This window comes from Sceloporus undulatus, chromosome 3 (genome assembly GCF_019175285.1).
Source record: "Sceloporus undulatus isolate JIND9_A2432 ecotype Alabama chromosome 3, SceUnd_v1.1, whole genome shotgun sequence".
Classification (NCBI taxonomy): domain Eukaryota; kingdom Metazoa; phylum Chordata; class Lepidosauria; order Squamata; family Phrynosomatidae; genus Sceloporus; species Sceloporus undulatus.
Window position 1 is genome coordinate 106,682,753 of NC_056524.1, and position 26,937 is coordinate 106,709,689.

Consider the following 26,937-nt stretch of genomic DNA (forward strand, 5'->3'; position numbering starts at 1 on the left):
GCTGCTTAAGTATTCATTCCCTTTGCTGTGACAGGCCTACTCTGATGCAACACATACACCTGCTTTGGAAAGCCCCAGAATCTGCAGTAGAGCTTATCTAAACAAACAGCATCACAAAGACCAAGAAGCTATCAAAATGGAACTGGGAGAAATTTATGCAAGTATTAACTAGGGTTGTGTTGTATTTTAAAAAAATCCCAATGATGAACATCCTCTAGAACATTATCAAATTCATTATTATAAGAAAGAATATGGCTCAACCAGGATTCTGCCTAGAAGGGCCATAGTCAGAAAAAGCAACCAAGAAGTCAATGGCAATGCTGAACGATCCCAAGCCCAGATGAAAACTGCCCATGGGATAACTATTGTCCATGGGATAACTATTGTACAGATGCTCGACAAAGCTGGGCTTTATGGAAGAATGGCAAGAAGAAGGCCATTGCCAAAAGAAACACATATTCAAGTAATTTGGGAGTTTGCAAAAAGACATGTGGGAGACACAGTTAACATATTAGAAAAAAGTTCTCTGATATGATGAAAAAAAATGAATGATATGTGTGGCAAAAAGCCAAGCGTACTCACTGCCATGGGAACACCAGACCTGTGGTGAAAATGCCAGCATCATATTGTGGGTGATGCGTTCCCTCAGCAGGGATTGGGAAACTTATCAAGATCAAAGGTAATAAGGACAGTAAAAGTTCAAGGACACTAAACAAAGTCAGTGAAACTAACCCTGAAAGGGTTTTAGAAAAAGAACCTGAAAGCCCAGACCTCCATTTTACTGACAATCTGCAGAAAGACTTGAAAATATCTCTTCACTAATGGTTCCCATCTAAACTGACAGGGCTGGGACAATTTTGTCATCAATAAAGGACAAATACTGAAGCATCTAGATGTGCAAAGCTGACAAGAGATGGGCCCAAAGATTTTGTAGCCAAAGGTTTAAATTGTTGCCAAAGGTAGTTCTACCAAGTGTTGACTTTGAGGTGAATATTTATGCAACCACCAAATACTTTTGCATTAAAGTAAAAATATCTGGCATCTTCACCCTGTGGAATATTTTGTGTACAACAACTATACTTCAATTTAATTTATTTCAACTCCAGGTTGTAACACAACAAATTCTGGAAAAGCCAACGAGGAATGAATACTTCTGCAAAACAGTGCAGAAAGTATAGCCTGTTTTTTTTAAATCCTTTATATGAACAGAAGGGGTAGCCCATTCTGTCCTTTCACCCTCTTGTTGCTTTCTGCTCCTCCCTATAAACAGGGCTGTACCGCATCTCACAGCCAGAAAATCATCCCCCAGTGTGAAGTAAACAAAATTAAGAAATCCTTTCCCTCCTTCCAACGCTCTAAGCCCTAACTTGTCTAACAATGTAAGATAAGATGGAGAAGGGAAGTTGAAGAAGAAGTATAAGGGTGAAGTGTACAGTAAAGCTAAAGTAAACATTTAAGTAAACAAGCTCAAAAGCAAAATGGAAAACGTTGGAGCAACCAGGATGACCCCGCTCTCTCCATGAAGGCAAAGGACACATGGGACGGGATTTCCTCCTCCCAATATGGAAAGGATAGTCTGCAGTTTGACCTTGCCTTCTGGAGCCAAGGATGGGCTTATCCTTTTATACTGGTTCCAGGTGCTCGTAATTTATATATAAATATCTTCAGTTATATATCTACCCCCATTTAAAGAGCTCTGAGACTCTTCCAAAATGAAGAATCTTGACAAGTCAAAGTCAACAAAGCAGAAGCATAAGTAATCTCAATTAGAAAAACAAAGAACTTGTTAAAAATGCCCACGCGCATTTTATTAATAAAACTAATAGTGCCACAATTAAACAAGTAAAACAAACTGCTTATACTCCATAAAATATTACAGAAAAGTTTATTTGTGTTTCAATAAAAAGACTACTGTCTTAGAACAGGCAGCTGACAGTATTTGTGCAGTTAATTCTTTGTGAATAAATTTAAAAAGACTACCACCTGCCCTGAAATTTCTTTATAAAAAAGGAAGTATTAAAAGTGATTGACAAATTTTGAGTTAAACATAAAACATTCTCTATATTTAATTTCAACTTTATAATAGATTATTGGAAGATGTTTAAGAAACAAATATAAACATTTGTTTCAGTACATGTTTTATATGATAGACTTATAGGTATGGAAACAACTATATAACAAATTGTTCTCAAAATCCACCTGTAAGAAATCAGGCAAATTTTTATCATAAGCAAACTTATTCCAAACCTTTAAGACATTTACACAGCTGGCCAACTTGGCAGTAAACAATTGCCAAAATTGAAATTCATATGTCCTAACATTCAGCAAACACAATATATAAATTTAAAGGGATTACAATGATCAGTATAATTTTTAAAAGGGAAACAAATTCATACATTTTCCGCAAACTAACATTTAAAAAGAGGCTATTTTGTTTGTTTCTTTGGATTTTTGCATGATCAGCAAAATATAACAACTGTTTGCTATGCTTCCATATGAAATATCATCTACATGCACTCTAAATAAAATGCCATTCAGTGTATGCATTTTAAAATTTTCCATTAGATTTTATTTTCCATTAGATGTGGCTACATATTCAAACTTAGCAACAACACTTAGGGGCAAAATGCATTTTCCTTCAAGTTAAAAGTCCTAAGCAAGAGTAAATAAAAGTTCTGCATTAACACACTGGTATCAACACACACATCCTCACCACATGTAAAAAAATCTACATAAAAAACAAACAATTCGTTTTACTTTATTGGAGGTGCAATTTCTAAATTTGGGGTTCTTACCAGTATCTCCTTGATGGGGTATTTTTTTGACAATTATCTTCCTAGAATATATTCCTGAAGCTTGCTGAATTTTAACATTTAAAAAAGTCTACAGGCAAAAATTATCAGTCATCATCATCATTTTCATTAAAGTCGTCATCGTCGTCATCATCATCATCCCCAACATAAGACACTGGTGTCTCTACTCTGGAGCCGCTATACTGAGATCCATTGGAACTTGTGGCCAACATTCCATCTCCGCCATTTGAGTAGTCACTGAAGCATAAACAAATTTGAGAGACTTTTACTATCCTCAACAGCACCTTCAACTTCACCTATCAACATCTTCATTTCCAATGATGACATGAGTCATTTCAAAAGATGGTAACATTTGGTACAATGGATGGCAGTAAGAAGATAAAAACTGTGTAATAGGCAGACAGACCAAATCAAGGAAGGACAGGTTGCTTACCTGTAACAGTATTTCTTCGAGTGGTCATCTGCGAATACATACAAATGGGTTTCACTGCGCCTGCGCAGTGCTGCTCGGAACCTACTGGAATCACTGGGCAGAGTTTACTCTGCAACATATTGAAACTTTTTGGCGGTAACTCCGCCCACCCGTTATAAAGCCCCTGTCTTCCCACTCTTTTCCCCAGTTCCGCAATTTTTCCGCCAAGCAGGCGATGGAGAGAGCCAATGTGAGCAGGACAATTGCGGGACGGAGGGTGGGATTTGTATGTATTCGCAGATGACCACTCGAAGAAGGACAGGTTGCTTACCTGTAACGGTATTTCTTCGAGTGGTCATCTGCGAATACATACAAATGGGTTGTACTGCGCCTGCGCAGTGCCTTCGGAAACTTCTGGAATCACTAGGCAAAGTACTCTTTGCAACATGTTGAAACTTTTTGGCGGTAGCTCCGCCCATCCCTTATAAAGCCCCTGCCTTCCCGCTCTTTCCCCAGTTCCGCAATTTTTCCGCCAAGTAGGCGATAAGGATGAGCCAATAAAGAGCAGGACACTGAGGGGAGGATGGGCGGGATTTGTATGTATTCGCAGATGACCACTCGAAGAAATACCGTTACAGGTAAGCAACCTGTCCTTCTTCTTCGTGGTCTCTGCGAATCATACAAATGGGTTGAGACTGGCGAGCTAAGGTCAGTGGAGGAGGGAGTGTCATATTAACCTTGTCTCCAACACTATTGATAATACCAATAAAGCAAGAGAGACACAGAACAGTGGTCTAATTGGTGTTGTTATTATCATCATCATAATGTTTAAGATAAACAACAAACAATCTCATGAACTCAACCCAATAGTATCATGAATCCAGGAGTCTGGTAAACATCTTGTTTGCAAATGATGCAAAGAAAAAACAACATGTGCACCCCAGACCATAGTCAGTGCAATCCAGACAACTGGACAGCCCTCCCAAAGGCTGCATCTCCCCTGGCCCTGGTGTCCAACCTGTAATGTTTGATGAAAGTCATAGGTTGTGACCACACTGCAGCCTTGCAGATGTCATCCAAGGGCACACCTGACAGAAAGGCAGAAGATGCTGCAACTGCCCTGGTAGTGTGAGACCGAGCCCTAGCCGGTAAGGGTTTACCCAAAAGCTCATAAGATAAACAAATAGTGTTAGAAACCCACTTGGAGAGTCTCTGAGCCGACACAGGCAGTCCTTTTTTGGACTCCGAATAGCACTGGAACAGTCTTTCGGAGCGGCTACTCTCTCTAGTCCTGTCGAGGTAAAAAGCCAGGGCCCTACGAACGTCCAAGGTGTGCAGAGGTCGCTCGGCATCGGTGGTTGGGTTCGGGGCCAGAGTTGGGAGAACAATGTCCTGGCACATGTGGAACACAGAGACAACCTTAGGCAAAAAGGTAATGTCTGTTCTAAGAACTACCTTGTCCAAGTGGAATTTGAGGTAAGGTTGGTCTCGACGCAAAGCACAGAGCTCGCCCGCACGGCGAGCAGAGGTGATGGCCACCAGAAAAACTGTTTTCCAAGTTAGCAGTCTGATGTCTGTGGTGGCCAAGGGTTCAAACGGTTTGGACTGTAGCGATCGTAGCACCGCATCAAGGCTCCAGGCTGGAGGAGGTAGAGACGCCTGCGGATGGAGGTTGCTGCATCCCTTGAGAAAACTCTTTACCAATGGGTCCTTGAAGAAGGAGGGCTTGCCATTAAATTGAAAGGAAGAACAGATGGCCGACAAGTAACACTTGACGGAGGTGAGAGAAAGGCCCGAGTCGATCAAAGACATTAAAAAGTCCAGGACCACCGGTGTCGTGACTTGGGCTGGAGACAGTTGTCTGCCGGCTAAGAACCTGGTGAACCTGTTCCATTTTAAAGCATAGGACTTCTGAGTAGCTGGCTTGTGGGCAGCCAGAATGACTCTGCGTACGGGGGACGGTAGCCGTACTAGGGATGGATCCTCCACGCTACCAGGGGAAGGGTGTCGATGTCCGGGTGTCGAACCCGACCCTCTTGAACCGTGAGGAGATCTGGTCTGTGCTCTATCCGGAGGAAGTTGGTCCGGGAGAGATGGAGGAGGCAGGGGAACCAAGGCTGACCCGGCCACCATGGAGTGATCAGGATGGCATCCGTGGCATCCGACATCATTTTGGAGACTGTCCTGGTGATCAACGGAAAGGGGGGGAACGCGTAGAGCATAACCCCCGACCAGAGGAACCCGAACGCGTCCCCGAGGGATTGTTCGTTCGGCGTTCGGGAGCAGAACTGGGGACAATGGCTGTTGTGGACAGTCGCGAACAAGTCTATTTGTGGGGTTCCCCACCGACTGAAGAGGTCGAGCACCGTGTCGGGGTGGAGTCTCCACTCGTGGCATTGAGACGGAGACCTGCTGAGAAGGTCCGCCAGGTCGTTCTGGATACCCGGCAGGTGCACTGCCTGGAGTAGGATGTTCCGGTCTATGCACCAGTCCCAGACCTCGAGTGTGATGCCGAGTAGTGTAGGAGATCTGGTTCCTCCCTGTTTGTTCAGGTAATACATGACGGTGGTGTTGTCCGTCCTGAGCTGAACAACTTTGTCGGATAGGGAGGATTCGAAGACCCTTAAAGCCTTCTGCACCGCAAGCAGTTCCAGGGCATTGATGTGTAGCCTTTTTTCGTCCTGGGACCACTGGCCTTTGGCCCACAAGTCCGTGGTGTGGGCTCCCCATCCGTCCTCTGACGCGTCGGTGGTCAGCACAACCTCCGGCTGGGGTTGAGAAAAAGGCATGCCGGCGCAAACGTTCCGGGAGTCGAGCCACCATCGGAGGGAGCGAGCGACTGGTCTCGGGATCGTAAGATGACGTGACGGGTGGTCTGTCTCTGGGTCGAAGGCAGAAAGAAACCAGGACTGGAGCGGTCGGGACCGGAGTCTTGCCCACGGTGTTACGAAGGTTGTTGATGCCATATGCCCTAGGGCTACCTGGATGTCTCTGGCAACTACTCTTCTTCGGCTGACACATTTTCCGATGGCTCGGACGAGAGCTAGAAAACGGTCGGAGGGCAAGGATGCGACACAAGTGTTTGAGTCGAGGATCGAGCCGACGAACCTTATGCGCCTGGAGGACAGTAGTTGAGACTTCTCGAGGTTCACGACCAGTCCCAGGCTTTATAGGAGCTCTAAGGTTTCGGCAATGTGACGGCTGAGCTCTTGGTCCGATGGCGCCACCAGTAGCCAGTCGTCCAGGTACGGGAAGACTCTGATGCCCCGGCGATGTAGATGGGATACTACCGGTGCCATGCATTTGGTGAAAACTCGAGGGGCTGTGGACAGACCGAAGGGGAGGACGTTGTACTTGTAGGCGTCGGTCCCGACGGCAAAGGCCAAGAACCTGCGGTGACTCTCGCGGATGCTGACGTGGAAGTAGGCGTCCTTTAGGTCGATCGTCGCGAACCACAGGCCCTGGTGTAATAAAGGCAAGATAGAGGCAAGTGTTACCATACGAAAACGCCTATAGGAGAGATAGGCGTTAAGGGCTCTTAAGTCTAGTATGGGCCTGATGCCCCCATCGGCCTTGGGGACTGTAAAATAACGGGAGAAGAAACATCTAGGAAAGTCCACGGCGTCTATCGGTGAGATAGCGCCCTTTGCTAAGAGGGTGCGTACTTCGTCGAGAAGGGTGTCCGAGGGGAGGGTGGAAAGGAAAACTCCGGTTGGTGGGAGTTCTTCGAATTCAAGGGCGTAACCCCTACGGACGATGGTAAGAGCCCAAGAATCGGTGGAGATCGAGGCCCAGACGGTGGAAAATGGCCTCAGTCTATCTAGGAAGACAGGAGAGGAAGGGGTGACGGAGTACGCGGCGTCTCCTCAGTTCCTCTTCTTGTTTTGTTCGGGATCCTGCCTCCTGTAGCCTTTCTTGTACTTGGAGCCAGAACGACGTCCCGAAGAAGAAGAGGATTGGGAGGGATAGCGCTGTCTGGACTGGTCCTGACGCTGGAACGGGCGGTCTTGCTGGTAGGGCCTCTGGCCCTGCCCGTACCACTGGCGGATGCCTGTAAAGCGCTTACGGGAAGAAGCCTGAGGAGAGGACGACATACCGTGTTTCTTAGCGGCGGTCCTCATCCTATACTTGAAGTTCAACTTCTCGTCCGTTTCGCGGTGGAAGAGGCCATCTTCATCGAAGGACATGTCCTCGATTGTGGAGCGGGCATTCTGGTTCAAGTCGGAGGACCTCAACCATGCATGCCTTCGCAAGGCAATGGCTGCTGACATGGATTTTGCGGCACAGTCAGTAGAATGTCTTGCCGATGTGATGATCCAACTGCCAATTGAATGGGCCTCGTCCCGAACCTCGGAGAGGATGCCTTGGGAGTCGTCAGGAAGGTCAGGAATGAGAGGGGAGATCTTCTCCATGAGCCATTGTATGTATGCGCCCATACACGCGTTGTAATTGGCTACTCTCATCCCCAGGGCTGAAGAAAAGTAGGCCTTTTTAGCGAGGGCGTCGATCTTCTTAGCCTCTCTGTCTGAAGGCATCAAGGAAGCTTTAGGAGTGGAGGCGCGTTGGGAACCCTCCACGATGGCCGAATTCTGGCGTGGATGTTCAATCAGCCATGTCGGACGCGGAGCCACTCTGTACAGGGATTCGATCTTCCTGTTACTAGCAGCTGTCGATGCTGGGGCTGCCCACTAACGTCTGGCTAATTTTTCCAGTGAGGGGAGCAGAGGGATGGCAGGTGGAGTGGGGAGCTTGCCATGAATCCTCCTCTCGATAGGATCAGAGGCCTCATCTTCTGCCTGGGCGAATTGAATATCAAGAGCGTTTCCCATTTTAATCACGTGCTCGGCAAATGTGCGTACGTCGTCCGAGGGGGAGATTGCACCCGGTTGGGCGAACTCTTGATTGGACGGCCGATAGTTGTCTTCCGAAGAGGCATCCGAGTCGTCTCCAGGGTGGTAGCGAGCCTGAGAGGATGTCTCCTGTCTTGACTCCAGGTCAACGACCTCCAGATCGGTGGTTGCCGAAACGGGGCTAGGAGCGCGGGAGGGCCTAGAGGATGCACGTGGTCTAGGTCTCTCCGCCGGTGGCCTGAAGCGGGACTTGATGGAGTCGCGAGGAACAGCCATGTAGTAGGTGTCCGTGACCTCATCATAAAAATAGTCGGCCTCAGAGGGGCGTGGAGGAGATGGCGAAGCGGCACGGTGCACCAAGGCCTGGTGGACCATCGACGAGGGCATCGGTGTGGGGGATCGCCTGTCCTCCCTCAGGCTGGCAGGTGACGCCGGTTCGGAAAGGTTGACAATAATGTCCTCCGGAGCGTGACGGAACGTCGAGAGGGGCCGAGATCCAGATGGAGAAGTGCTTCGGTGGCCGGGACGGGTGTCGACAGTCTCGGGGGTCCGGAAGGCCCTAGCCGTGGAGCGAGGATCTGAAGGCCTCCGATGGCTCTCGGGGGGTCTCTTTATGTCTGGACCCGTCTGTGTCCCGTTTCTCAGAACGGTGGCGCTTGGCGGCCGAGTGTCCTCCGTCCGGGGACCTCGCACGGGACTTCTTTGAAGCCGAAGGCGCCAGTGGCACGGTGGCCTGGGCCTTGGCCGGGTCTGGAGACTTTAAGGCCTTGGCGGCAGTGGCCTGAGGGACAGAGGATTTCGAGGCAGAACCCTTGTGGGAGCTCGAATCCTTGTCTGAAGCGCGGCTCTCCTTTGAGCTCTTCTTGCGCTTCTCCTGTTTATCCTTCTTGGAGGATCGAGGTGCGCCTTCCAGCGGGGCCTTGGTGACCGGGGCATCCAGGGAAGCTCGAGGAGCGGATGATGAGGTGGGAGCAACATCTCCAGCTCTGTCGGACTCGGCGGGAGCAAGTTGGGCCGGGGTCTCGGGCAAAGTCGGCAGCGGGTTTGCGGCCGTGGAGGGAGCCGGTAAAGAAGACATAGCACCCGCGGTGAAAACCTTTGTATAAATAGCGGCCTTCAATCTAGTCTCCCTGTTTTTCCTGGCCTGAGGGGTTAAGGATTTGCAGAGGGCACAGGATGCAGGAACATGCGTCTCGCCCAGACAAAGAAGGCAAGCCGAGTGCGGGTCTTGTCCGGGAATCTTACCCCCGCAAACAGAACATTTTTTAAAGGGGACTGATGGCATGGTCCACTCACAACTCGTAGTCAGACAGTCCGAGGTCAATGCCGGTCCGGGAAGATTGCCAAATCAGAAGGAGCGAGCAAAAACACAGTCCAGAGTCCAAGCCAAATGGTCAATAACGGTCAAGTCAAAGAGTGGTCAAATAACGGTCCGAGGTCAAACGTGATTCCAACTGAGATTTTTCAACAGCGAAGTTCCCTAAGCAGCTAACGCGGCGGAAAAAAGGAACTGGGGAAAGAGCGGGAAGGCAGGGGCTTTATAAGGGATGGGCGGAGCTACCGCCAAAAAGTTTCAACATGTTGCAAAGAGTACTTTGCCTAGTGATTCCAGAAGTTTCCGAAGGCACTGCGCAGGCGCAGTACAACCCATTTGTATGATTCGCAGAGACCACGAAGAAGAAATACTGTTACAGGTAAGCAACCTGTCCTTCTTCTTCGTGGTCTCTGCGAATCATACAAATGGGTTTAGACTGACAAGCTAAGGTATGCGGCGGAGGGAGTGTCCTGAAACCAAAGCTATGGTAACCAAAGGTATATTTATTACAATAATAAACACCTTGAACCATAAAAGAGTCAGTCTTTTGTTCATGTAGAGACCAAACATAGCAATAACATTGCTAGACCTGAGTAGGGAACAAGAGGTCATGCAAGACCGGTCCCATAACCAACCGACATAGAACAGAATGTAAACAGTTTCAACTGTACATAAATCAAAATACAACCATCAGTAGTGCAATCAATGCAACCCTGAAACCAACAAAGCCCTCCCGAAAGCTGCGTCTCAGATGGCCCTGGTGTCCAACCTATAGTGTTTAATAAAAGTCAGAGGTTGGGACCAGACAGCAGCCTTGCAGACATCCTCCAAGGGAATCCCCGACAGGAATGCGGAGGATGCTGCCATTGACCTTGTGGAGTGAGACCGAACCCTGCCAGGGAGAGGTTTGCCCAACAGTTCGTAGCAGAGGTGGATGGTACCAGCCACCCATTTGGAAAACCTCTGCGCAGACACAGGCAACCCTTTCTTCGGTTCCGAGTAGCACTGGAAAAGTCTCTCGGACCGACTGAAGGCAGCAGTTCTGTCCAAATAAAACGCCAGTGCTCTCCTGACATCAAGAGAGTGTAGGCGTCGCTCCGCATCCGACGTCGGGTTGGATGCGAGAGTGGGCAACACAATGTCTTGGCACATGTGGAAAGCAGACACAACCTTCGGCAAGAAGGTGATATCCGTACGGAGGACCACCTTGTCCTTGTGGAACCTCAAGAATGGCTGGTCCCTCCGTAAGGCACAGAGTTCGCCCGCACGGCGGGCAGAGGTGATGGCCACAAGAAAAGCGGTTTTCCAAGTCAATAGTCTCAAGTCCGCTGTGGCCATCGATTCAAAGGGCTTGGATTGGAGGGCGGACAGTACCGTCTCCAAGCTCCAAGCCGGTGTTGGTACCGACACAGGAAGATACAGGTTGGCACAACCCTTCAGGAACCCCTTCACCAAGGGGTCTTTGAAGAAAGAAACCCTCCCCCCGAACCGGTATTTGGCACAAATGGCAGACAAGTAGCATTTGATGGATGTGAGGGACAGCCCCTCATCCAAAAGTGCCATCAAAAACTCCAGCACCACTGGAGTGGAAACCTGAGCAGGAGACAAGCCCTTTTGGTCAAGGAAGAGGCAAAATCTCCTCCATTTCAGGGCATAGGACCGCTGGGTGGAAGGTTTTCTTGCAGCCAGGATCACCGTCCTCACCGACTCCGGCAAAGCAGTCAGGGCTGTATCCTCCAGGCTACCAGCGGCAGGCTCTCGATGTCCGGGTGGAGAATCCGTCCGTCCTGGATCGACAGCAGGTCCGGACGAGGGTCGAGATGGAGGAAGCATCTCCTGGAGAGGTGGAGAAGGGATGCGAACCACGGCTGTCTCGGCCAACACGGGGTGACCAGGATCGCATGTGAGTGGTCCACTGTCATCTTAGACACCACCCTGATGATGAGAGGGAACGGAGGGAAGGCGTAGAGAAGCTCCTCCGTCCAGAGGAAAGCGAATGCGTCTCCGAGGGATCCGTCCATTCGCTTCCTGGAGCAGAACTGGGGACAGTGGCTGTTCCATCTGGTCGCGAAGAGGTCGATCCGGGGGTTTCCCCACCGGTTGAAGAGGTCGCTGACCGTCTCGGGATGGAGCCTCCACTCGTGGCACACCGATGGAGATCTGCTGAGGCGGTCTGCCAACTCGTTGTCCTCCCCGGGAAGATGAATCGCCTGGAGGAGGACGCGTCTCTGGATGCTCCAATCCCAGATGCGGAGCGTGAGGTCGAGCAGGGTCCTGGATCTGGTACCACCTTGCTTGTTGATGTAATACATCACGGTGGTGTTGTCTGTCCTCAGGAAGACCACCCTTCCTGTGACAGCGAACTCGAACGCCCTCAAGGCCTTTTCTACTGCAAGCATCTCCAAAGCGTTGATGTGGAGGAGCTTGTCTTGCACGGACCACCTGTCTTTGACGACGAGATCGAGCAGGTGAGCGCCCCATCCCTCCAGGGATGCATCGGTTGTCAGAGTCAGTTGTGCCTGGGGCTGATGAAAGCGCATCCCGGTGCAGACGTTGCAGCTGTCGAACCACCATCTGAGGGAGGCGGCCACCGGTCTCGGTTCCGTGAGCCACTTGGACGGAGGGTCCTCCAACGGAGAGGAACCAGGATTGAAGAGGCCGAAGACGAAGTCTTGCCCAAGGGGTGACGAATGTCGTCGATGCCATGTGGCCCAGGGCGACTTGGACGTCTCTGGCTCTCACCCTTCTGTGGGAGATGCACGGCCTGAGGGACGTTGTCAAGGCCTGAAAACGGTCCGGCGGGAGGAAGGCTAAGCAGTTTTTGGAGTTGAGGATGGCCCCGATGAACTTGACCTGCCTGGTCGGTGTGAAATGGGACTTTTCTCTGTTGACGACCAGCCCGAGGGAGTCCAAGAGGCGCAAGGCGAATGAGACTGCCTCCTGCAGCTCGCCTTGGGATTCAGCTGCAAACAGCCAGTCGTCCAGGTAGGGAAAGACCATGAAGCCCTTCTGATGAAGGTATGCCACCACCGGTGCCATGCACTTTGTGAAGACTCGTGGAGCCGTGGCCAAGCCGAAGGGAAGAACGTTGTAATGGTACGAGTTGCAGCCGACAGCGAAGGCGAGGAATCTCCGGTGGGATTCTCGAATCCCGATGTGGAAGTAGGCATCCTTCAGGTCGACGGTCGCAAACCACAGGCCCTGGTGGAGCAGAGGTAGAATGGAAGCCAAGGTTACCATTCGAAAACGGCGGTAGTCAAGGAACAAGTTCAATTGTCTCAAGTCCAGGATGGGCCTGATGCCCCCATCCGCTTTCGGTACCGTAAAATACCTGGAGAAAAAGGCCCTAGAACATAGGGCGGGCGGTAAAGGGGAGATTGCCCCTTTACCAAGCAAGGTGCGCACTTCGTCGAGAAGGGTGTCCGAGGGGGGAGTGGACATGAAGGCTCCAGTTGGCGGGAGCTCTTGGAACTCGAGGGCATAACCCCTGCGGACGATGTTGAGAACCCACGAGTCCGATGTTATAGAGGCCCAGGTGTTAACAAAGGGCCTCAGAATGTCCAAAAAGAAGAGGGGTGAAGGAGGGACGAAGCGCGCTGCGTCCCTTCAAGTTCTCTTCTTCCCCTGGTCGGTGTCCTGCCGGCGGGACTTGCGGTACCGAGGCGGGAAGTTGCGACGGCCAGAGGAGGAGGAAGACTGCGAGGGGAAGTGGTGTCTCTGGGAGCCCTGTTGCTGGGACTGCCGATCCCGGGAGAAGGTCCCCTGTGACTGACCTTGCGGCTGCCACGGGTGCAGACGCTTCCGGAACGGAGAGGCCGGTGCCGAAGACATGCCATGCTTCTTCGCCGCCTTCTTCATCCTGAACTTCCTGTTCAGGCGGTCGTCGGTCTCGGCATGAAAGAGCCCGGTCCCGTCGAGCGGCATGTCCTCGATGGCCGCCCTGACCGTGGGGTTGAGGTCCAAGGCCCTCAACCAGGCGTGGCGTCTAAGTGCCGTGGATGCAGACATAGCCCTCCCTGAGCAGTCTGCCATATTCTTGGAAGTGGTGATGAGCCAACTCCCGATGGAATGAGTCTCGTCTCTGACTTCCACCAGTTGCCTCTGGATGTCATCCGGGACGTCTGGGATGAGGGGGGAGATCCGTTCCATGAGGGTCTGGATGTAGGCCCCCATGCAGGCGGTGTAATTGGCGGCCTTGACCGAAAGGGCCGCTGCCGAGTAGGCCTTCTTGGCCAGTCCGTCCACATTTTTCGCCTCCCGGTCGACAGGGGAGGTCGCCTGCTTTGGAACGAAGCTGTGTTGGGCTCCCTCCACAATCGCAGAGTTTGGCCTGGGGTGGTCGGCCAACCAAGGACAGCTCGCCGGGGCGACTCTGCAGAGCGACTCTACCTTGCGGGAGGGAGCAGACAGGGTGGCCGGGGAGTCCCAGGACCTCTTGACGATGGTCTGGAGCGACGGAAGGAGAGGCAGACAAGGCGGAGTAGGCACTCGTCCGTGCACCCGACGCTCAACCAGGTCCTCCGCGTCGTCTTCCGGAGAGGCGAGCTCGATGTCGAGAGCCCTCGCCATCTTGACGACGTGTTCGGTGAAGGACCGGACGTCGTCCGACGGGGAAGACGGCTCGGGATTATGCATCCTCTGCGGTGAGGCCGACCCCGAGAGGACCTCCTCGTTCGAAGGAGCTTCAGACGGAAGCAAAGGTTCCTCGTCGGAGTCCAAGTCAGAGGAGAGGGGGTCCGTAACCCTGACTTGGGATCTCGGGAGGGTTGGGATGAAGTCCGTCGAGGATCGTGAGCGCCTGCGAGGTGGAGATGGAGATCTCTCGAAGACAGACACGGTCAGGACCGATCTGGACGAGGTGCCATGGTCTGCAGGATGGGGGTTCAGCCTGGTGAACTCCTTGATCGCTCTGTCCTCTGAAACCGATAAATAGTACCGGCCGGATTGAGAATCAAAGAACAGGTCCGGTATCCCCTGTCTGCGAGGCTGATCGTCCTCGTCGTCGGTCCCAGAGTGGGAAGGCGACTGGTGTTCCGGCGAGAGAGGAAGAACGGTGTCTTCTGTCCCGTGGACAAAGTCCATGGTGGGCTGAGGCGGTGGCGTGTCCGGTACCAGAGTCCGTCGACCCCCTGGCGCAGGCTCCGGATCGCGTGGAGCTGTCGAAGTGGAAGCGCGGGCCTGTTTGGAAGGGGAACGCTTCTTGTCCTTCGCCTTCGGTGGGTCGGTGGTGGACCGATCCTTGGAAGACTTGGACTTCTTCGGGGCAGGATCACGACCCGTCTTGTCGTGGTGCCTCTTTTTCCCAGGCCTGGGAAGCTCTTCCGCTGGGAAGAAAGGATTGTCCGGGAGGTCCAGGAGGACAGCAGCCGCTGCCGACGAGGAAGATCTTGGAGACTTTGCCCCTTCCGAAGGCACAGCCAGCTCTTTAGGCTTCGGAGCGTGGCGCGATGCCTTGGATGCCTTGGAGGACGAAGGCGAGGCGAGATGGACCTCCGGCTCGGTAGCCTTCTTAGAACGCGAGCCCTCCGATTTCCTCGTCGGTTTGGAGGCCGGCTCGGTACCCTCAGTCCCCGAAGACTTGTGGGGGCGCTTGGAGGGTTCGTCGGTGGCGCTGGGCGGTTTGGAGCCACGGGCCACATCGGAGGTGGCGGAAGGGATTGTCCCGGTCAGGACACATACCACGCTGGGAACGGCGGTCCTCCCAGATGCAACACTGGACACACTGGCCCGAGAAGATGAGGCGGGGGCGCGGAAGGCGGGACAGAAGATGACCGCGAACCTCCCTCTTGCACCTTACCCAAGGCAATCGCCGAAGCGAGCCGGGACTCACGGTTTTTCCGGGCCTGGGACGAGAGGGATCTGCAGAGCAGGCAGGCCTTGGTATCATGGTTCTTGCCAAGGCACAGCAGGCAGGAGGAGTGCGGGTCTTGGACGGGCACCTTGCCCCCGCAAATGTCGCACTTCTTGAAAGGTGCAGGCATTTCCAAAGTCGTCAAAGCCAGAGGAGAATCCGTAAACGAGGTCAACAGTCCGAAAGTCCGAAGTTACCAGGGGCGGGAGACAAAGACTGTACAAAGAGTACAGTCCGAGGTCAAAAAACGAAAGTGATTCCAAGCAAGCGAAGCAAGCGAAAGTTCCCTGAAGCAGCTAGCGCAGCGGAAAAAAGGAACTGGGGAAAAGAGCGGGAAGGCAGGGGCCTTATAACGGGTGGGCAGAGTTACCGCCAAAAAGTTTCAATATGTTGCAGAGTAAACTCTGCCCAGTGATTCCAGTAGGTTCCGAGCAGCACTGCGCAGGCGCAGTGAAACCCATTTGTATGATTCGCAGAGACCACGAAGAAGAAGCCATGATTCTGAGTCGGCAGGACCTGAGCAGGGCTATTGATGACAGGGTGTCTTGGAAGTCTCTCATTCATAGCATCACCATATGGTGAAGTGACTTGATCAAAATAAACAAAAACACTTGATATATTAAACTTTTGCAACAATCTTCTACCATATAGCTATAAACTGTGTTGAGCTGTGAAATTGCAAATGGAACATGGGAACAAATGATCTGGCCTCGTTTCTCTAGCAAAACTGACAACAAGGAATACATAACTAGTTACTTTTGGGGTATAAAGAAGAAGAAAAATGTCTATCAGAACAACCTGTGACTAACACTGAACATACTCATTTTCTTTCTTAAATCTAGTGTCGGTTGAAATTAATGGGTTGTTTTTCAAAGGTTACATAAAAGACAGCAAAGGTCACACAAAAACCAAATTTGAGTTGGGAAAGGTAGAATGTAGCATAAAGGATCACAGTGATCACTTTCTCACTCACCCAAAAATTATTCTCAATATTTCATTAAAAGTTTCCCACATAATTCAACTGTTTGTAAGAGATGCTACAAGCATCTTTCATGTTGCAGAACTTATGGTTCAGATATGGCTTGGGGAATGTTTGGCACTCCAGGAATAATATGATATAATATTAATTATATAATATAATATAATGTAATATAATATTATGATAAATAGTTGCACAAGGATGGTGGTATTTGCATCAAGCAACATTTGGAGGGCTACACACTTCCCAATGCTCGGATAAACTGTAAAGCTTCTGTACAACTGTCCATTTCCACACTTCATATAATTATCATCACACTGGTAGCAATAGATTGAAAATACTTTAGTACCAGTAGGCCTAAAGAGACACAATGATCCTAATTTTTAATTGGTCTAAATAGGTAGGCATTCTACCTAAGAGTGTACTTAACTTTTAAATATAAACTCCTAAAGGCACACATGGAGGGCTTATTGTCATTGAAAACAAATGTACTATCTAATATCAATATGTATTTTCCAGCTACAGTGGTGCCTCGGGTTACGAAATTAATTCGTAACGCGGCCGCTTTCGTAACCCGAAAAGCCTTCGTAAGCCGAATTGCCATAGGCGCTAATGGGGAAAAGCCGCGATTCCGTGCGAAAAAGCCGAAAAAAGCACCAAAAGTTTTTTCGTAACCCGAAAAAACATTCGTAACCCGAAACAATAATTCCCTATGGGATTTTTTCGTATCCCGAAAATTTCGTAACCTGGGTATTTCGTATCCCGAGGTACCACTGTACTGGTAATTGGGTATTGTGGACTGTTATTTAATATCCTGGCGTATACAGGAATTCTCAATGGGATCAGAAAATACTCCAAAGGAAGGAACTCAATTGATGTTTGCCACCTATCTGAATTTGGTGTAAACATAAATACCAATCTCATCTAACCTGTTTGAAAATCTTGTCCCATTTGAAGCTGAACCTGACGAGGACGAGACGTATACACTGCTGATTGATCCCTGAGCCATTTCTGGAAAACAAAAAAGCATAATGAACTTTGAAAATGTATTCTCTATTAAAAATAAGTCTAATCATAAAAATATATTTAATAAAATATATTAGACTATCCTAACAGCACTGAACAATTTCAGAAGTGAAACTATTTGCAAAATAGAAAGATTTAAATTACAGACAAACTATGAAACTATTCTTATAACAGTCCAACTATATTTTCATAAAATTAATTGTGCAGCTATTGGGGTGATGATAAAAAAACAAATTTGCTTTTGTTCTTTAAATCTTCTATGTATATAATGAATCTTATATTGGAATCATAATGCCAATATAGAAAAACATTAAAAGTATGGTTTACAGATTAGTTAACTTTTGTCGCAGTATTTTATATGTAAACAGCAACTGTTTTCTTTTTGTTTGTCTGAACCAATGAAAGACACTACTAAAGAGGGCAAGATACATATTATTGCAGTCGGAACTATTTTGGCATGCACTCCAGTCACAATGACACCTTTATATTTTTGCATAATTCTGCTGTTCTGCAAACATCTTTGGATACCAAGTGAGGATGAGGGCTTAATTGTCAATAACATTTCTGCAGTTATTACAATGAATAACCTAACAACAAAATTTATGTGATTAGCAGCATGGTAATCCATTCCTATTAATGATGGCTCCCATTCCCTGTATAGCGCAATTATAAAATATATAACTGTATGGTGCTGTTATGTCAAGCTCTAACAGCAGTTTGCCCTTCCCTCAATTCATTATTCAAGCATAAAAGAGGAAGTATTTCATAAAATCTTACCTGTCACATATGGTTCAAGAGCTTTAGGAACCAAACTCCTTGCATTTTTTAAATCTTCCGCTGAGCAACTGCCAGATTCCAGCCCAAAAGCCATTCCCATGCGCTTTAACACTTCTATATCATCATGTATTTCAAATGCATTGTCAAAATTAAACAGATACTCAAACCTGTAGAGTGTGAATGGAAGTCGGTCAATAAACCACGCATGTGTTTTCCTAAACATTTGCCTCCCACACATTCTCTGCTAAAACACAACTTTTAAAGATATAATGTACATTGCTAGCAACTACACACATTTCCAGTGTTCTAGATTAAGTAAAAACAAATTTTGCATGATTCAAGGATATACAGTTGCCTTATATTGCATAGTCGTTTAAGGAGAGACTGAGGGGAGGAGGGGCAGGAAATTCCATTTCTGCAGCTGCATGCAATTGAATCTGGACCCAGTTCCAACAATGCTGTGAAAAAACTTGTGTTTCCAATGGTGTGGAAACAGTGTGTGTCAGGGAGAGTGGGAGGAATATTTCCATAGTAGTCTGAAACTTGCCACCTAAAAATTAGCAACACAGGGGTCTCAAATACAAAATGAATGGAAGTGAACATTTGCTCATGCAGCACGCCCAAAGATCTGAGACATTTACTTGCTTTTAACCAAGAACACAAACTTGGACTATGTAGGAAACAAAGACATAATATCAGGAAATAACAGTTAACATCCAGGTTATTGTTCCAGTCAACTTCTAAGGATCTCAGTAGCCTGGATTTGAGGGAAGTGGATAACACTAAGAACTATCAGGAGGGAGGTGAAGTCTGCCAAGCCAAAAAAAACTTGCTACTTGAGTATCTTACCTGCAAACATTCAGAGTCTGAAGAAACTGGAACCAGTTTTCAAAAGGTAACATGTACCATTTATTTCTCACTCAGTCTTAGTTTAGTCTGCCAAATTTATATACCAAAATCTTCAGCAGAGCCAGTGTGGCATAGTGGCTTGAATGCTGGACTGTGACTTTGGAGACTGGGGTTTGAATCCTTGCTGATCATTATACCCAGTGGGTGACCTTAGACATGTTACTCTCACCCTCAAAAGACAGAACTGAAGCCACACAACAACAACAACAACAACAACATCTATGGGATCTGGTCCATGGCCTATTGTACTTATCTGAGCAAGGGATTCTGCAGTTTGCACAATCTATTATTTCTGTCAACTGATAACCCAGATAGTTTTGATAAAACTTGCATCCAAAACTTTATCAGTAAGAAGAAATTCAGACCCTCTTTTCAAACAGACTATTTCTTTTCCTATGAATTTATGCTTTCCCATACACTTCTTTTCCTACCAAAACCTACTTGTCATTAGAAATACTGCAGTCAATCACAGTCTTCTTGCTGGTGTTCACAATGATAAAGGGCAAGTGAATGACAGAATTAGAAGCTGGTGGTCTGTTTGCTTGCTGTTCTGCTTGACGATTTCGCTGAACAAGATTTTTGAAGGCAATTTGCTGTTAAGGGATTAAAACACATGTTTTATTTCTTTTCAAGAAAGAAGAAACAATTGCCTTTCTGATTTGAAGAATTCTGGGTATTTGGGTACCCCTCAGAACTAAAAACACACCATATTCAAGGATTATGGAAGACTGTTCTTAGAAAGCAGTATTTACATTAAAGAAAAAGGGGAAAGTTGAATGTGCTGAAATTATAATCTAATGGCAGGCTAGAAAAAAAGTACCAGAGATGGTATTATTCATCTATTGGTGTACAGGTGGGCAGCTTCCCAAGGGTGATGAACTGATATTAATACAATAGGAGAATCAGCTGCATACCTGTAACTGTAGTTTTTTGAGTGTTCATCTGTAAACGCTCACAAATGGGTCACCTGCACCTGTGCAATTCATCTCCCAACACCTTGCAGACCTATATAAAAAGTGTTTTGCCAGTAGCTCCTCACATCTCCTGTGTGCATTATGCTTAAGCCCTCAGAACCTTGGATGATGAATCAGCAGCCAAAAAACTAAGGAAAGGGGAGGATGGACAGGGTTATGCAAATTCACAGATGACCACTCAAAGAACAGTTACATGTAAGCAACCCGCTGTTCTTCTTTGTGTTCTCTTTGACTCACACAAATGGGAGACTAGCAAGCTACTAACCACAGGAGTAGAGTGTGTTGTGAAACACAGGAAAAAAGAGCAACCGTCCAAAAAGCAGCTACCACCTTAAATCCATTTGGATAAATACTGAACGGAGACTGGAAAAACTTTCCTATTGATGAAACAGCAGGGAAAAAGCCACTGAAACCTACAAATGAAGCAACTATGGTCTATGTAGAAGCCCAGTGTTCAATGCACATCCAAGCACTGCAGAGAATGTGTGAGATCTGAAGCAGGGCTCCGCATTAACACTGGAAGGAAAATGTCTCGATTAACATGAAAACCAGATACTATTATTGGAGAAAGAGAATATGCAGTCTAAGAGTCCTGGTGGAAGTGCAGGAAAGGTGGATCAACTCTTAAGCACAGAGCTCATCTGCCCTTGTGGCAGAGATGTTGGCTACCAAGAAAGCTGTTTTACAGGTGAGTAACCTTAAGTCACAGAAAGCCATAGGCTTGAACAGTTTCCTTGATAACTGGAAAGAACCAGCACAAGGCTCTAGTGATGGTGGAGCCTTGGTGGAGACCAAGCAGGCCTTATCACAGGTGGGTGCATGTTTTTGTATCCTCAGGAACATCCTGACCAAGGGGTCCAAAAAGCAAGAAGGCTTGCCAAGACTCTGGAAATGCCAGAAGATGGCTGAGAGATAGCCGTAGAGAAGATCTTGTACTGCTTGTTCCAGGGAGAATTAAGAAAATGGACTGTCGGTACACCCCAGTTCCTAAAGATCTTCAATGGGCAACTTCCACTGGTACTTGTTTCAGGACATCCATTAAGATATTCTCTTCTGGTAGATCACTGGTAGGGACCAAGATTCCCCATGGGATTCCACAGAACTGTAAGACAAAGGAAGGTACGCCTCTCGCTTGTTCAAGTAGAAGACCACCACGGTGTTGGCAGAGACTACCTGAACCACTTTCCCTTAACGGTGCCTGTCTGAACACTCAGAGTCAACATCTCCAGAGGATTGAAGGAATACTGGCTTACCTGTGAGAAGTTTATTTTCAGTGATGGAGGTGGAAAAGTAACAATAGAACATTTCTCCCCTCCATCACTGGAAAATGCAGAGCTACTTTCTTCGAAGGACCAATGATCCTTGACTGTCAGTCCAGCAGAACATGCCCCAATAGCCCTTGAGGGAAGCATAATTCATGACTACCAATACGGGCTGTTGGGGAAGAAACTGCATCCAGACCTGAACGTTCCAGGAGTCCATCTACCAGCTGAGGGCATGATCCCAGACCCTGCAGAATCATCAACTTCCTATACAAAGAATCGTTGAGAGGACTGAAGCATGGCAGGAACCAAGTCTACAGGTCTCATCCTCATGCCTTGCTAAGAGCATCATTCATCCAGCCGTACGTTTCAGGGCGACTTAGACATCTCTGGTATGCATTCTTCCACTGCAAAGACACTGAAGGACAGAACAAAATTCCTGTTGCCCTAGAAGGCGGCCTGAGCTCATGGGTTTGTAGGAGACCCTATGAACCACACCTGTTTAGAAGGCTCCAAGTGAGACCTGCCATGATTGAGCATGAGACCCAGGAGCCCAGAGGTCAAAGTGTAAGTGAAATATTTATTAGGAGAGGCTTGCAGATGTGGGCAACCAAAAGCCAGTCTTCAATATAAGGAAACCGAACAATGCAGCCACCACAACCATGCACCTGGTGAAAAACATGTGGGACAGCAGAAAGGCTGAGGAGTAGGACACGGAAGCAGCCTTCCCAGCATGAAACAGGAGAAAATGCTTGTGTGATGGTTGGATTGCAATGTGAAAACAGGCGCCCTTTAAGTCTTGGGTGGCAAGCCAGTCTCCCATCTGCAATAAGGGAAGTATGGAGTGGAGAGACCCTTCTGAAATGTCTGGATTGTATGTAGAAGCTGACATTGTGAAGATCCAGAATGGGAAGAATACCTTCTTTGACATGATGAAGTAGTGAGAGAAGAACACCCCCCCCCAAATGCAGGAGACAGGAACAGGCTTGATGGTCTTTTGTGTAGCAGGGCCTTCACTTCATCTTTTAGAATGGGCAAGAAAAGAGTAATGTGCAAAATCTGTATGGGGGAGTCTTCCAAAATGCTATGGCATATTCTCTGATGATTATGTCTAGAACCCACAAGTCTGAGGTGATGGAGACCCAGGCTTGATTGTATCTCTGAAGCCTGCTGTGGAAGATGGGGTGTAGGGAAGAAGTCAAAGGTCTAGCTTGTTGAACTCTTGATTATATGTTGGTACCTGGGAGTGAAGGCCAAACTTCCTTGCTATGGAGAGCATCTTGTATGCTGTAATTTATAATCAGACTCTGCATTAAACCTACTCTCATCCAACTTGAGGTCTTCAATTATCACTTGGACCTGGTGAGATAGACCCGATTAAATCAAGCAAGCATAGCAGTGCAAAGCTATAGTGACTACAAGGGTCTTCTCACTGCAATTAACATCATGATGCACTGCGGTGATTTGTTAGACAGAAAGCCTACACGTCTAAGCTTGAAGAACTGCACTTTCAGTTTCCTTCAGTAAATTGATCATGTTACCCACAGTTCCTCTCATAACAATTGCTGGCATGCCCTCATGCATGTAGCTTGATTGGAAATCCAGACACAGAGAGCAGCTGTTAGAACTTTCGGCTCATAATGTCCAGTTTCTTTCCCTCTCTATCGGCCAGTGTGGAATGTAACTTTTGTGAGGACTTCAACTGGGTGGCAACCACAGTGATTGCATTTAGTTTGGGATGATGAACCAGCCACTCTCAGTCATCCTTCACCACTTTATAAAAACATTCCATTTTCTTTGACGTTGAAATAATAGAATACTGGGAGGAGTGGAATCAAGGCTATGAAGGGGCCGAATTATTAGCCCCTTGAAAGACTGGATCAACAATACAAGGTTCCAGCTGATTCACTTCCAGGGCTTTGGCTATCCTCAACAAAGGACCACACATCAGCTCTCTGGGGCCCTGGATCATGCTCAATGACCAAGGCTGGGCGATAGCAGCATGTTAGAAGATCTGAAAGACAAGATCAGCACACGCACGCCCCAAAATCAATGACTAAAGTTGCAAAATAGCATGCAACACATGCACTGGACAATTCACTAGAAGAGAAAGTCTGTAGGGTCTGTAGCTTGGAGTTGAGGGGTTCGGTAATGAGTTGGTGGTGTTAGTGATTGAAACAGAGCATGCCATGGTAAACTGGGTTATACAGCCTTCGGTGAAGTTACACAACCCCTTCAGAAAGCTCTTGTACCCAATGGTGATACTGAGAAGATCTGGAACCTGAATAGATCTGGACGCCAATGCTACTGACAGCAGTATGGTCTCATATCTATAATGATGATGATATTCCATGGTATACATGGTATCCGCAGTCATGATAATAATAATCCAGAGAAAGATTCAATTGAACATAGTAATCTGAGAAGCCCATCCAGCATAATTTGGATCTGGAATATGTTTCTTGGAACCCATCATACCTGTGTCAGTCTCAAAGAAACTGGTAAGAAAATATTGAGTAATGCCCTTCTTGATTTTGGCAGTCCACAAGTGCCACAATGCAGTAGTGGCTGAACCAGATCTCAAATGCAGAGTGCCTAAGATGATGAGCAGTCTCCCTTTGTAGAGATAAAGGAACTAGAGGCCACTCCTGAGGAGGCAACTGCAAACAAGGATCAGTTGGTGTAGACAGAACCAGCGGAGGATGGGATAGGTCCTATATCTCCCCCTCAGACACCATACTAATGAGTAAAGCCTGTGGGGAGTACTCCCATTCCATAACTTCAGAAACAACTTCTCTCTGAACAGAAGAATCCTACAGAGATTGGCATGGAGAACTCTTTTCTCCACTGTTGGAACAGATGCCAACAAAACCTGAAGGATAAATGGCAAGCCCTACTATCAGGATGGTACCGCCTGGGATCATGATGAAAAGGTCTTCACCTTCTTTTTCTTATATTGTCTTATGCATCCTTCTCCTTTTTCTCGTTATGTATCTAAAGAGACCATTCTGAATCTCTGTAGACAATCTTGCCTCAGTGTCAATGATCTTCTCTTCAACAGTCCCATACTGGTATCTAGTGATAACAGCCCAGAGTGGACATTAATTGAGGGTGAATACCCAGCTGGACAATTCATAATGCCTTGAGTTCTCAAAGGTTTGTTAGACTCTTCCAACAACAATCTCTTCAAGACAAGCCAAACTAATGAGCCTGAAGCTGTCTGAACAGACGTGGACCATGAGGCAGTTCCAGTCCAATGGGACAACACTCTATCTGAGGCTGCATAAAGAGGCCTGCTTTATGCGTCTGATCATCTGCTCTTAACAAAGGAGAGCCTTCAGTCTCAAAAAGCACTTGTGTTGTGCCTGAGGGATAAACACCTGAGAAGGAACATGGAATCCCACATTGTTTCCCTCTCCCAGGCACAAAAGGCACCTAGAATACCTGTCTTTTGGAGGAATCTTCCCACTGCATGTAGTATACTTCCTGAAAAAAGTGGAGGAGGCCATAAGTCCATGAGGTCACAAACAGTTGGTAGAACAGGCTGAACCCCACAACCCAAACCAAAAAACAGTCCCAAAGAGTTGTTAGGCAATCTGAAATCCAAAATTAAGTAAGAATCAAGAGCTGTAAACTGAAAACTTTAATCCAAAACCATCAGATAAAACCCAGAAATGCTCAGAATAGTTCATGATGCTGCTCTTGCAGCAGACAAAAAAGAACTGAGGGCTTAGGCAGGGAGGGGCTACTGCCAAAATTATATATGCTTATTGTATAGCTCTAGTAGGTTCCAGGTGCATATGAGCCATTTGTGTGAGTCACACAGGGCACAAAAGAACCAGAGTCACTGATTCACAACCATCGAGAAGTGTAAAAATATAGTTTCCTGTACCAATATAGTCAAATTGGGACGGTCTTGACATCCTATTCCCCTGCCTTTTGCATTATCCAGGGAATGGCCACTGAAACAGTACAGGGTGTCTAAACATACTCTTGAGGTTGTTCCAGATCACTGTATTATTTCTAGCACACGTTTTAGAGTAATAAAAAAGTTATAACAAAAATGAATAAAACAACTGATCTTATGATAAAATGGCATCAGATAACATAGCAACTTATATAAGGCACCAATGCTAATTAATAATTAAAATCAGAATATGACATTGTTAAAATTGGCACATTAGAGAACTTACCATGACGGTCCATTTAAGGCAAGGGAAAGGAGCCATCCATGCATAGCTTAGCTCCTGTCACTGCCCAGGTAAAGCAAGGGATCATATGTTTTAAGAAAGTATTTACTGCAGATGTCCTCCTCAGTACATTCCGAGAGAAAAGGAGCAAAAGACCCATATGGGGGGGAAAAGGGTCTAGCAACCCTAATCTGTCTGCATGGCTCCTTTTCCATGGCCTCTTCTTGAGTTTCATTATTCTCTTTAGAGAGGAGGCAATGTGACCTTTGCTGGTGTCTATTAAGACACCCAGGTGAACTAGTATCTTTTTGGGGAGAGGTGGTTTTTCTGTTTGTTGATCACAACACTGTGGTTTTGGAGAAGAGACACAATGGTCATTAAGGCTCTCTCAGAAGAGAGCTTTCAGAAGGATACTGTCCAGGTATGGGACGATGTGGATGTCCTGCAGTTCCAGGTGGGCCACAGGGATTATCATTACCTTTGCGAATACTCAAGTAGCTGAGGCCAAACCAAAAGACAGGTCTTTCAACTGACAGTGCACATTCTGGTAACAAAATTGAAGGTATACCTGTGATGAAGTATGAATAAGCATATGCAAATACACTTCTGAAAGATCTATCAAGAGGAGATGGTCCCCTGGGAAAATGAGCTCTTGGATTGCCCAGGCTTTTCATGTGGAAACGCCTGTATTTTACTTACTAGTTTACAAAGCTGAGGACCATAATCAGGCAAATACCACTTCCTTTTTTGGACATTATGAAGAAGACTGAATACACTTTTCATTTGGAGGAACAGGTTCTATGACCTACTAGACCTAACAGGTGAGGGGTGATCTGACACATTGCTAGGTTCCTGGAGACCTCAGTAAGTGATGCCTTGGTTTTTTTATTTATTAAATTCTATGGTATAACCTTGTCTCATTATTCTTAATAATCACTGATCTGAACTGTAAACTAGCATCTGGACCAGGTGAGTTTGAAAGACACATCTCCAGAGCAAGAGGAAAAAACAAAAAGGACAAAAAGCGGAGACTGTATAGTCTGTCTTTTTGCATCTTCATTTGGCATAGAAAGGATAGGCCTTTTTCTTATCCTTTTTTTAAAATTTGGATGTCCCTAAGGGCCTCCTCTCAAACAGAAAATTTCCCTTATAAAAAACTGTAGTTAAATTGGATCTAGATTGCATGCCTGCATTCCAGTGTTTTAGCCAAATGGATATTCTGACTACACTGATAGCAGCAATGGAGCAGGCTGAGAAAAGCAGGGAGTCGCTAGTGGCATCAACCACATAAACTAGGACTTTAGAATTTTTCAGTAAGGCCTTGTGTAGGGACTTTGCATCTAGTTCTGGTTATCAAAAGTATCTTGGAGTCAGAGCATGGCTGCTCTAGAAATAAAGGATGCTGTGGAAGATGCACACAAAGTTAGAGGAGAAGCTTAAAAGGTGAGTTTTCTCTTTTCTCCTTAAGAGTCTTTCAGGGCAGTCTCCTTTCCTGAAAACTATGGAATTTATTATAAAGTGCTGAAATCAGACTGTAAGAAGAGTCATAACATCTGGAGAAAGTGTATATTTTCTCTAA

At 47.2% G+C, this 26,937-nt stretch overlaps 1 protein-coding gene across 6 annotated transcripts in view; it reads right to left on the minus strand.

The window, feature by feature from the left end:
• Positions 1–1,783: 1,783 nt before the first annotated feature.
• TFDP1 (transcription factor Dp-1) overlaps positions 1,784–26,937 on the minus strand; it is a 61,531-nt gene continuing 36,377 nt past the window's right edge. For all 6 annotated transcript variants that reach the window (XM_042458283.1, XM_042458278.1, XM_042458280.1 and 3 more), the window contains exons 9-12: positions 19,374–19,525; positions 18,024–18,190; positions 17,150–17,231; positions 1,784–3,050 (exon numbers count right to left, since the gene is read on the minus strand). In XM_042458283.1, coding sequence (XP_042314217.1) covers positions 2,900–3,050; positions 17,150–17,231; positions 18,024–18,190; positions 19,374–19,525 — 552 coding nt within the window. In that variant the 3' untranslated portion in view covers positions 1,784–2,899. The remainder of the gene's footprint in view (positions 3,051–17,149; positions 17,232–18,023; positions 18,191–19,373; positions 19,526–26,937) is intronic.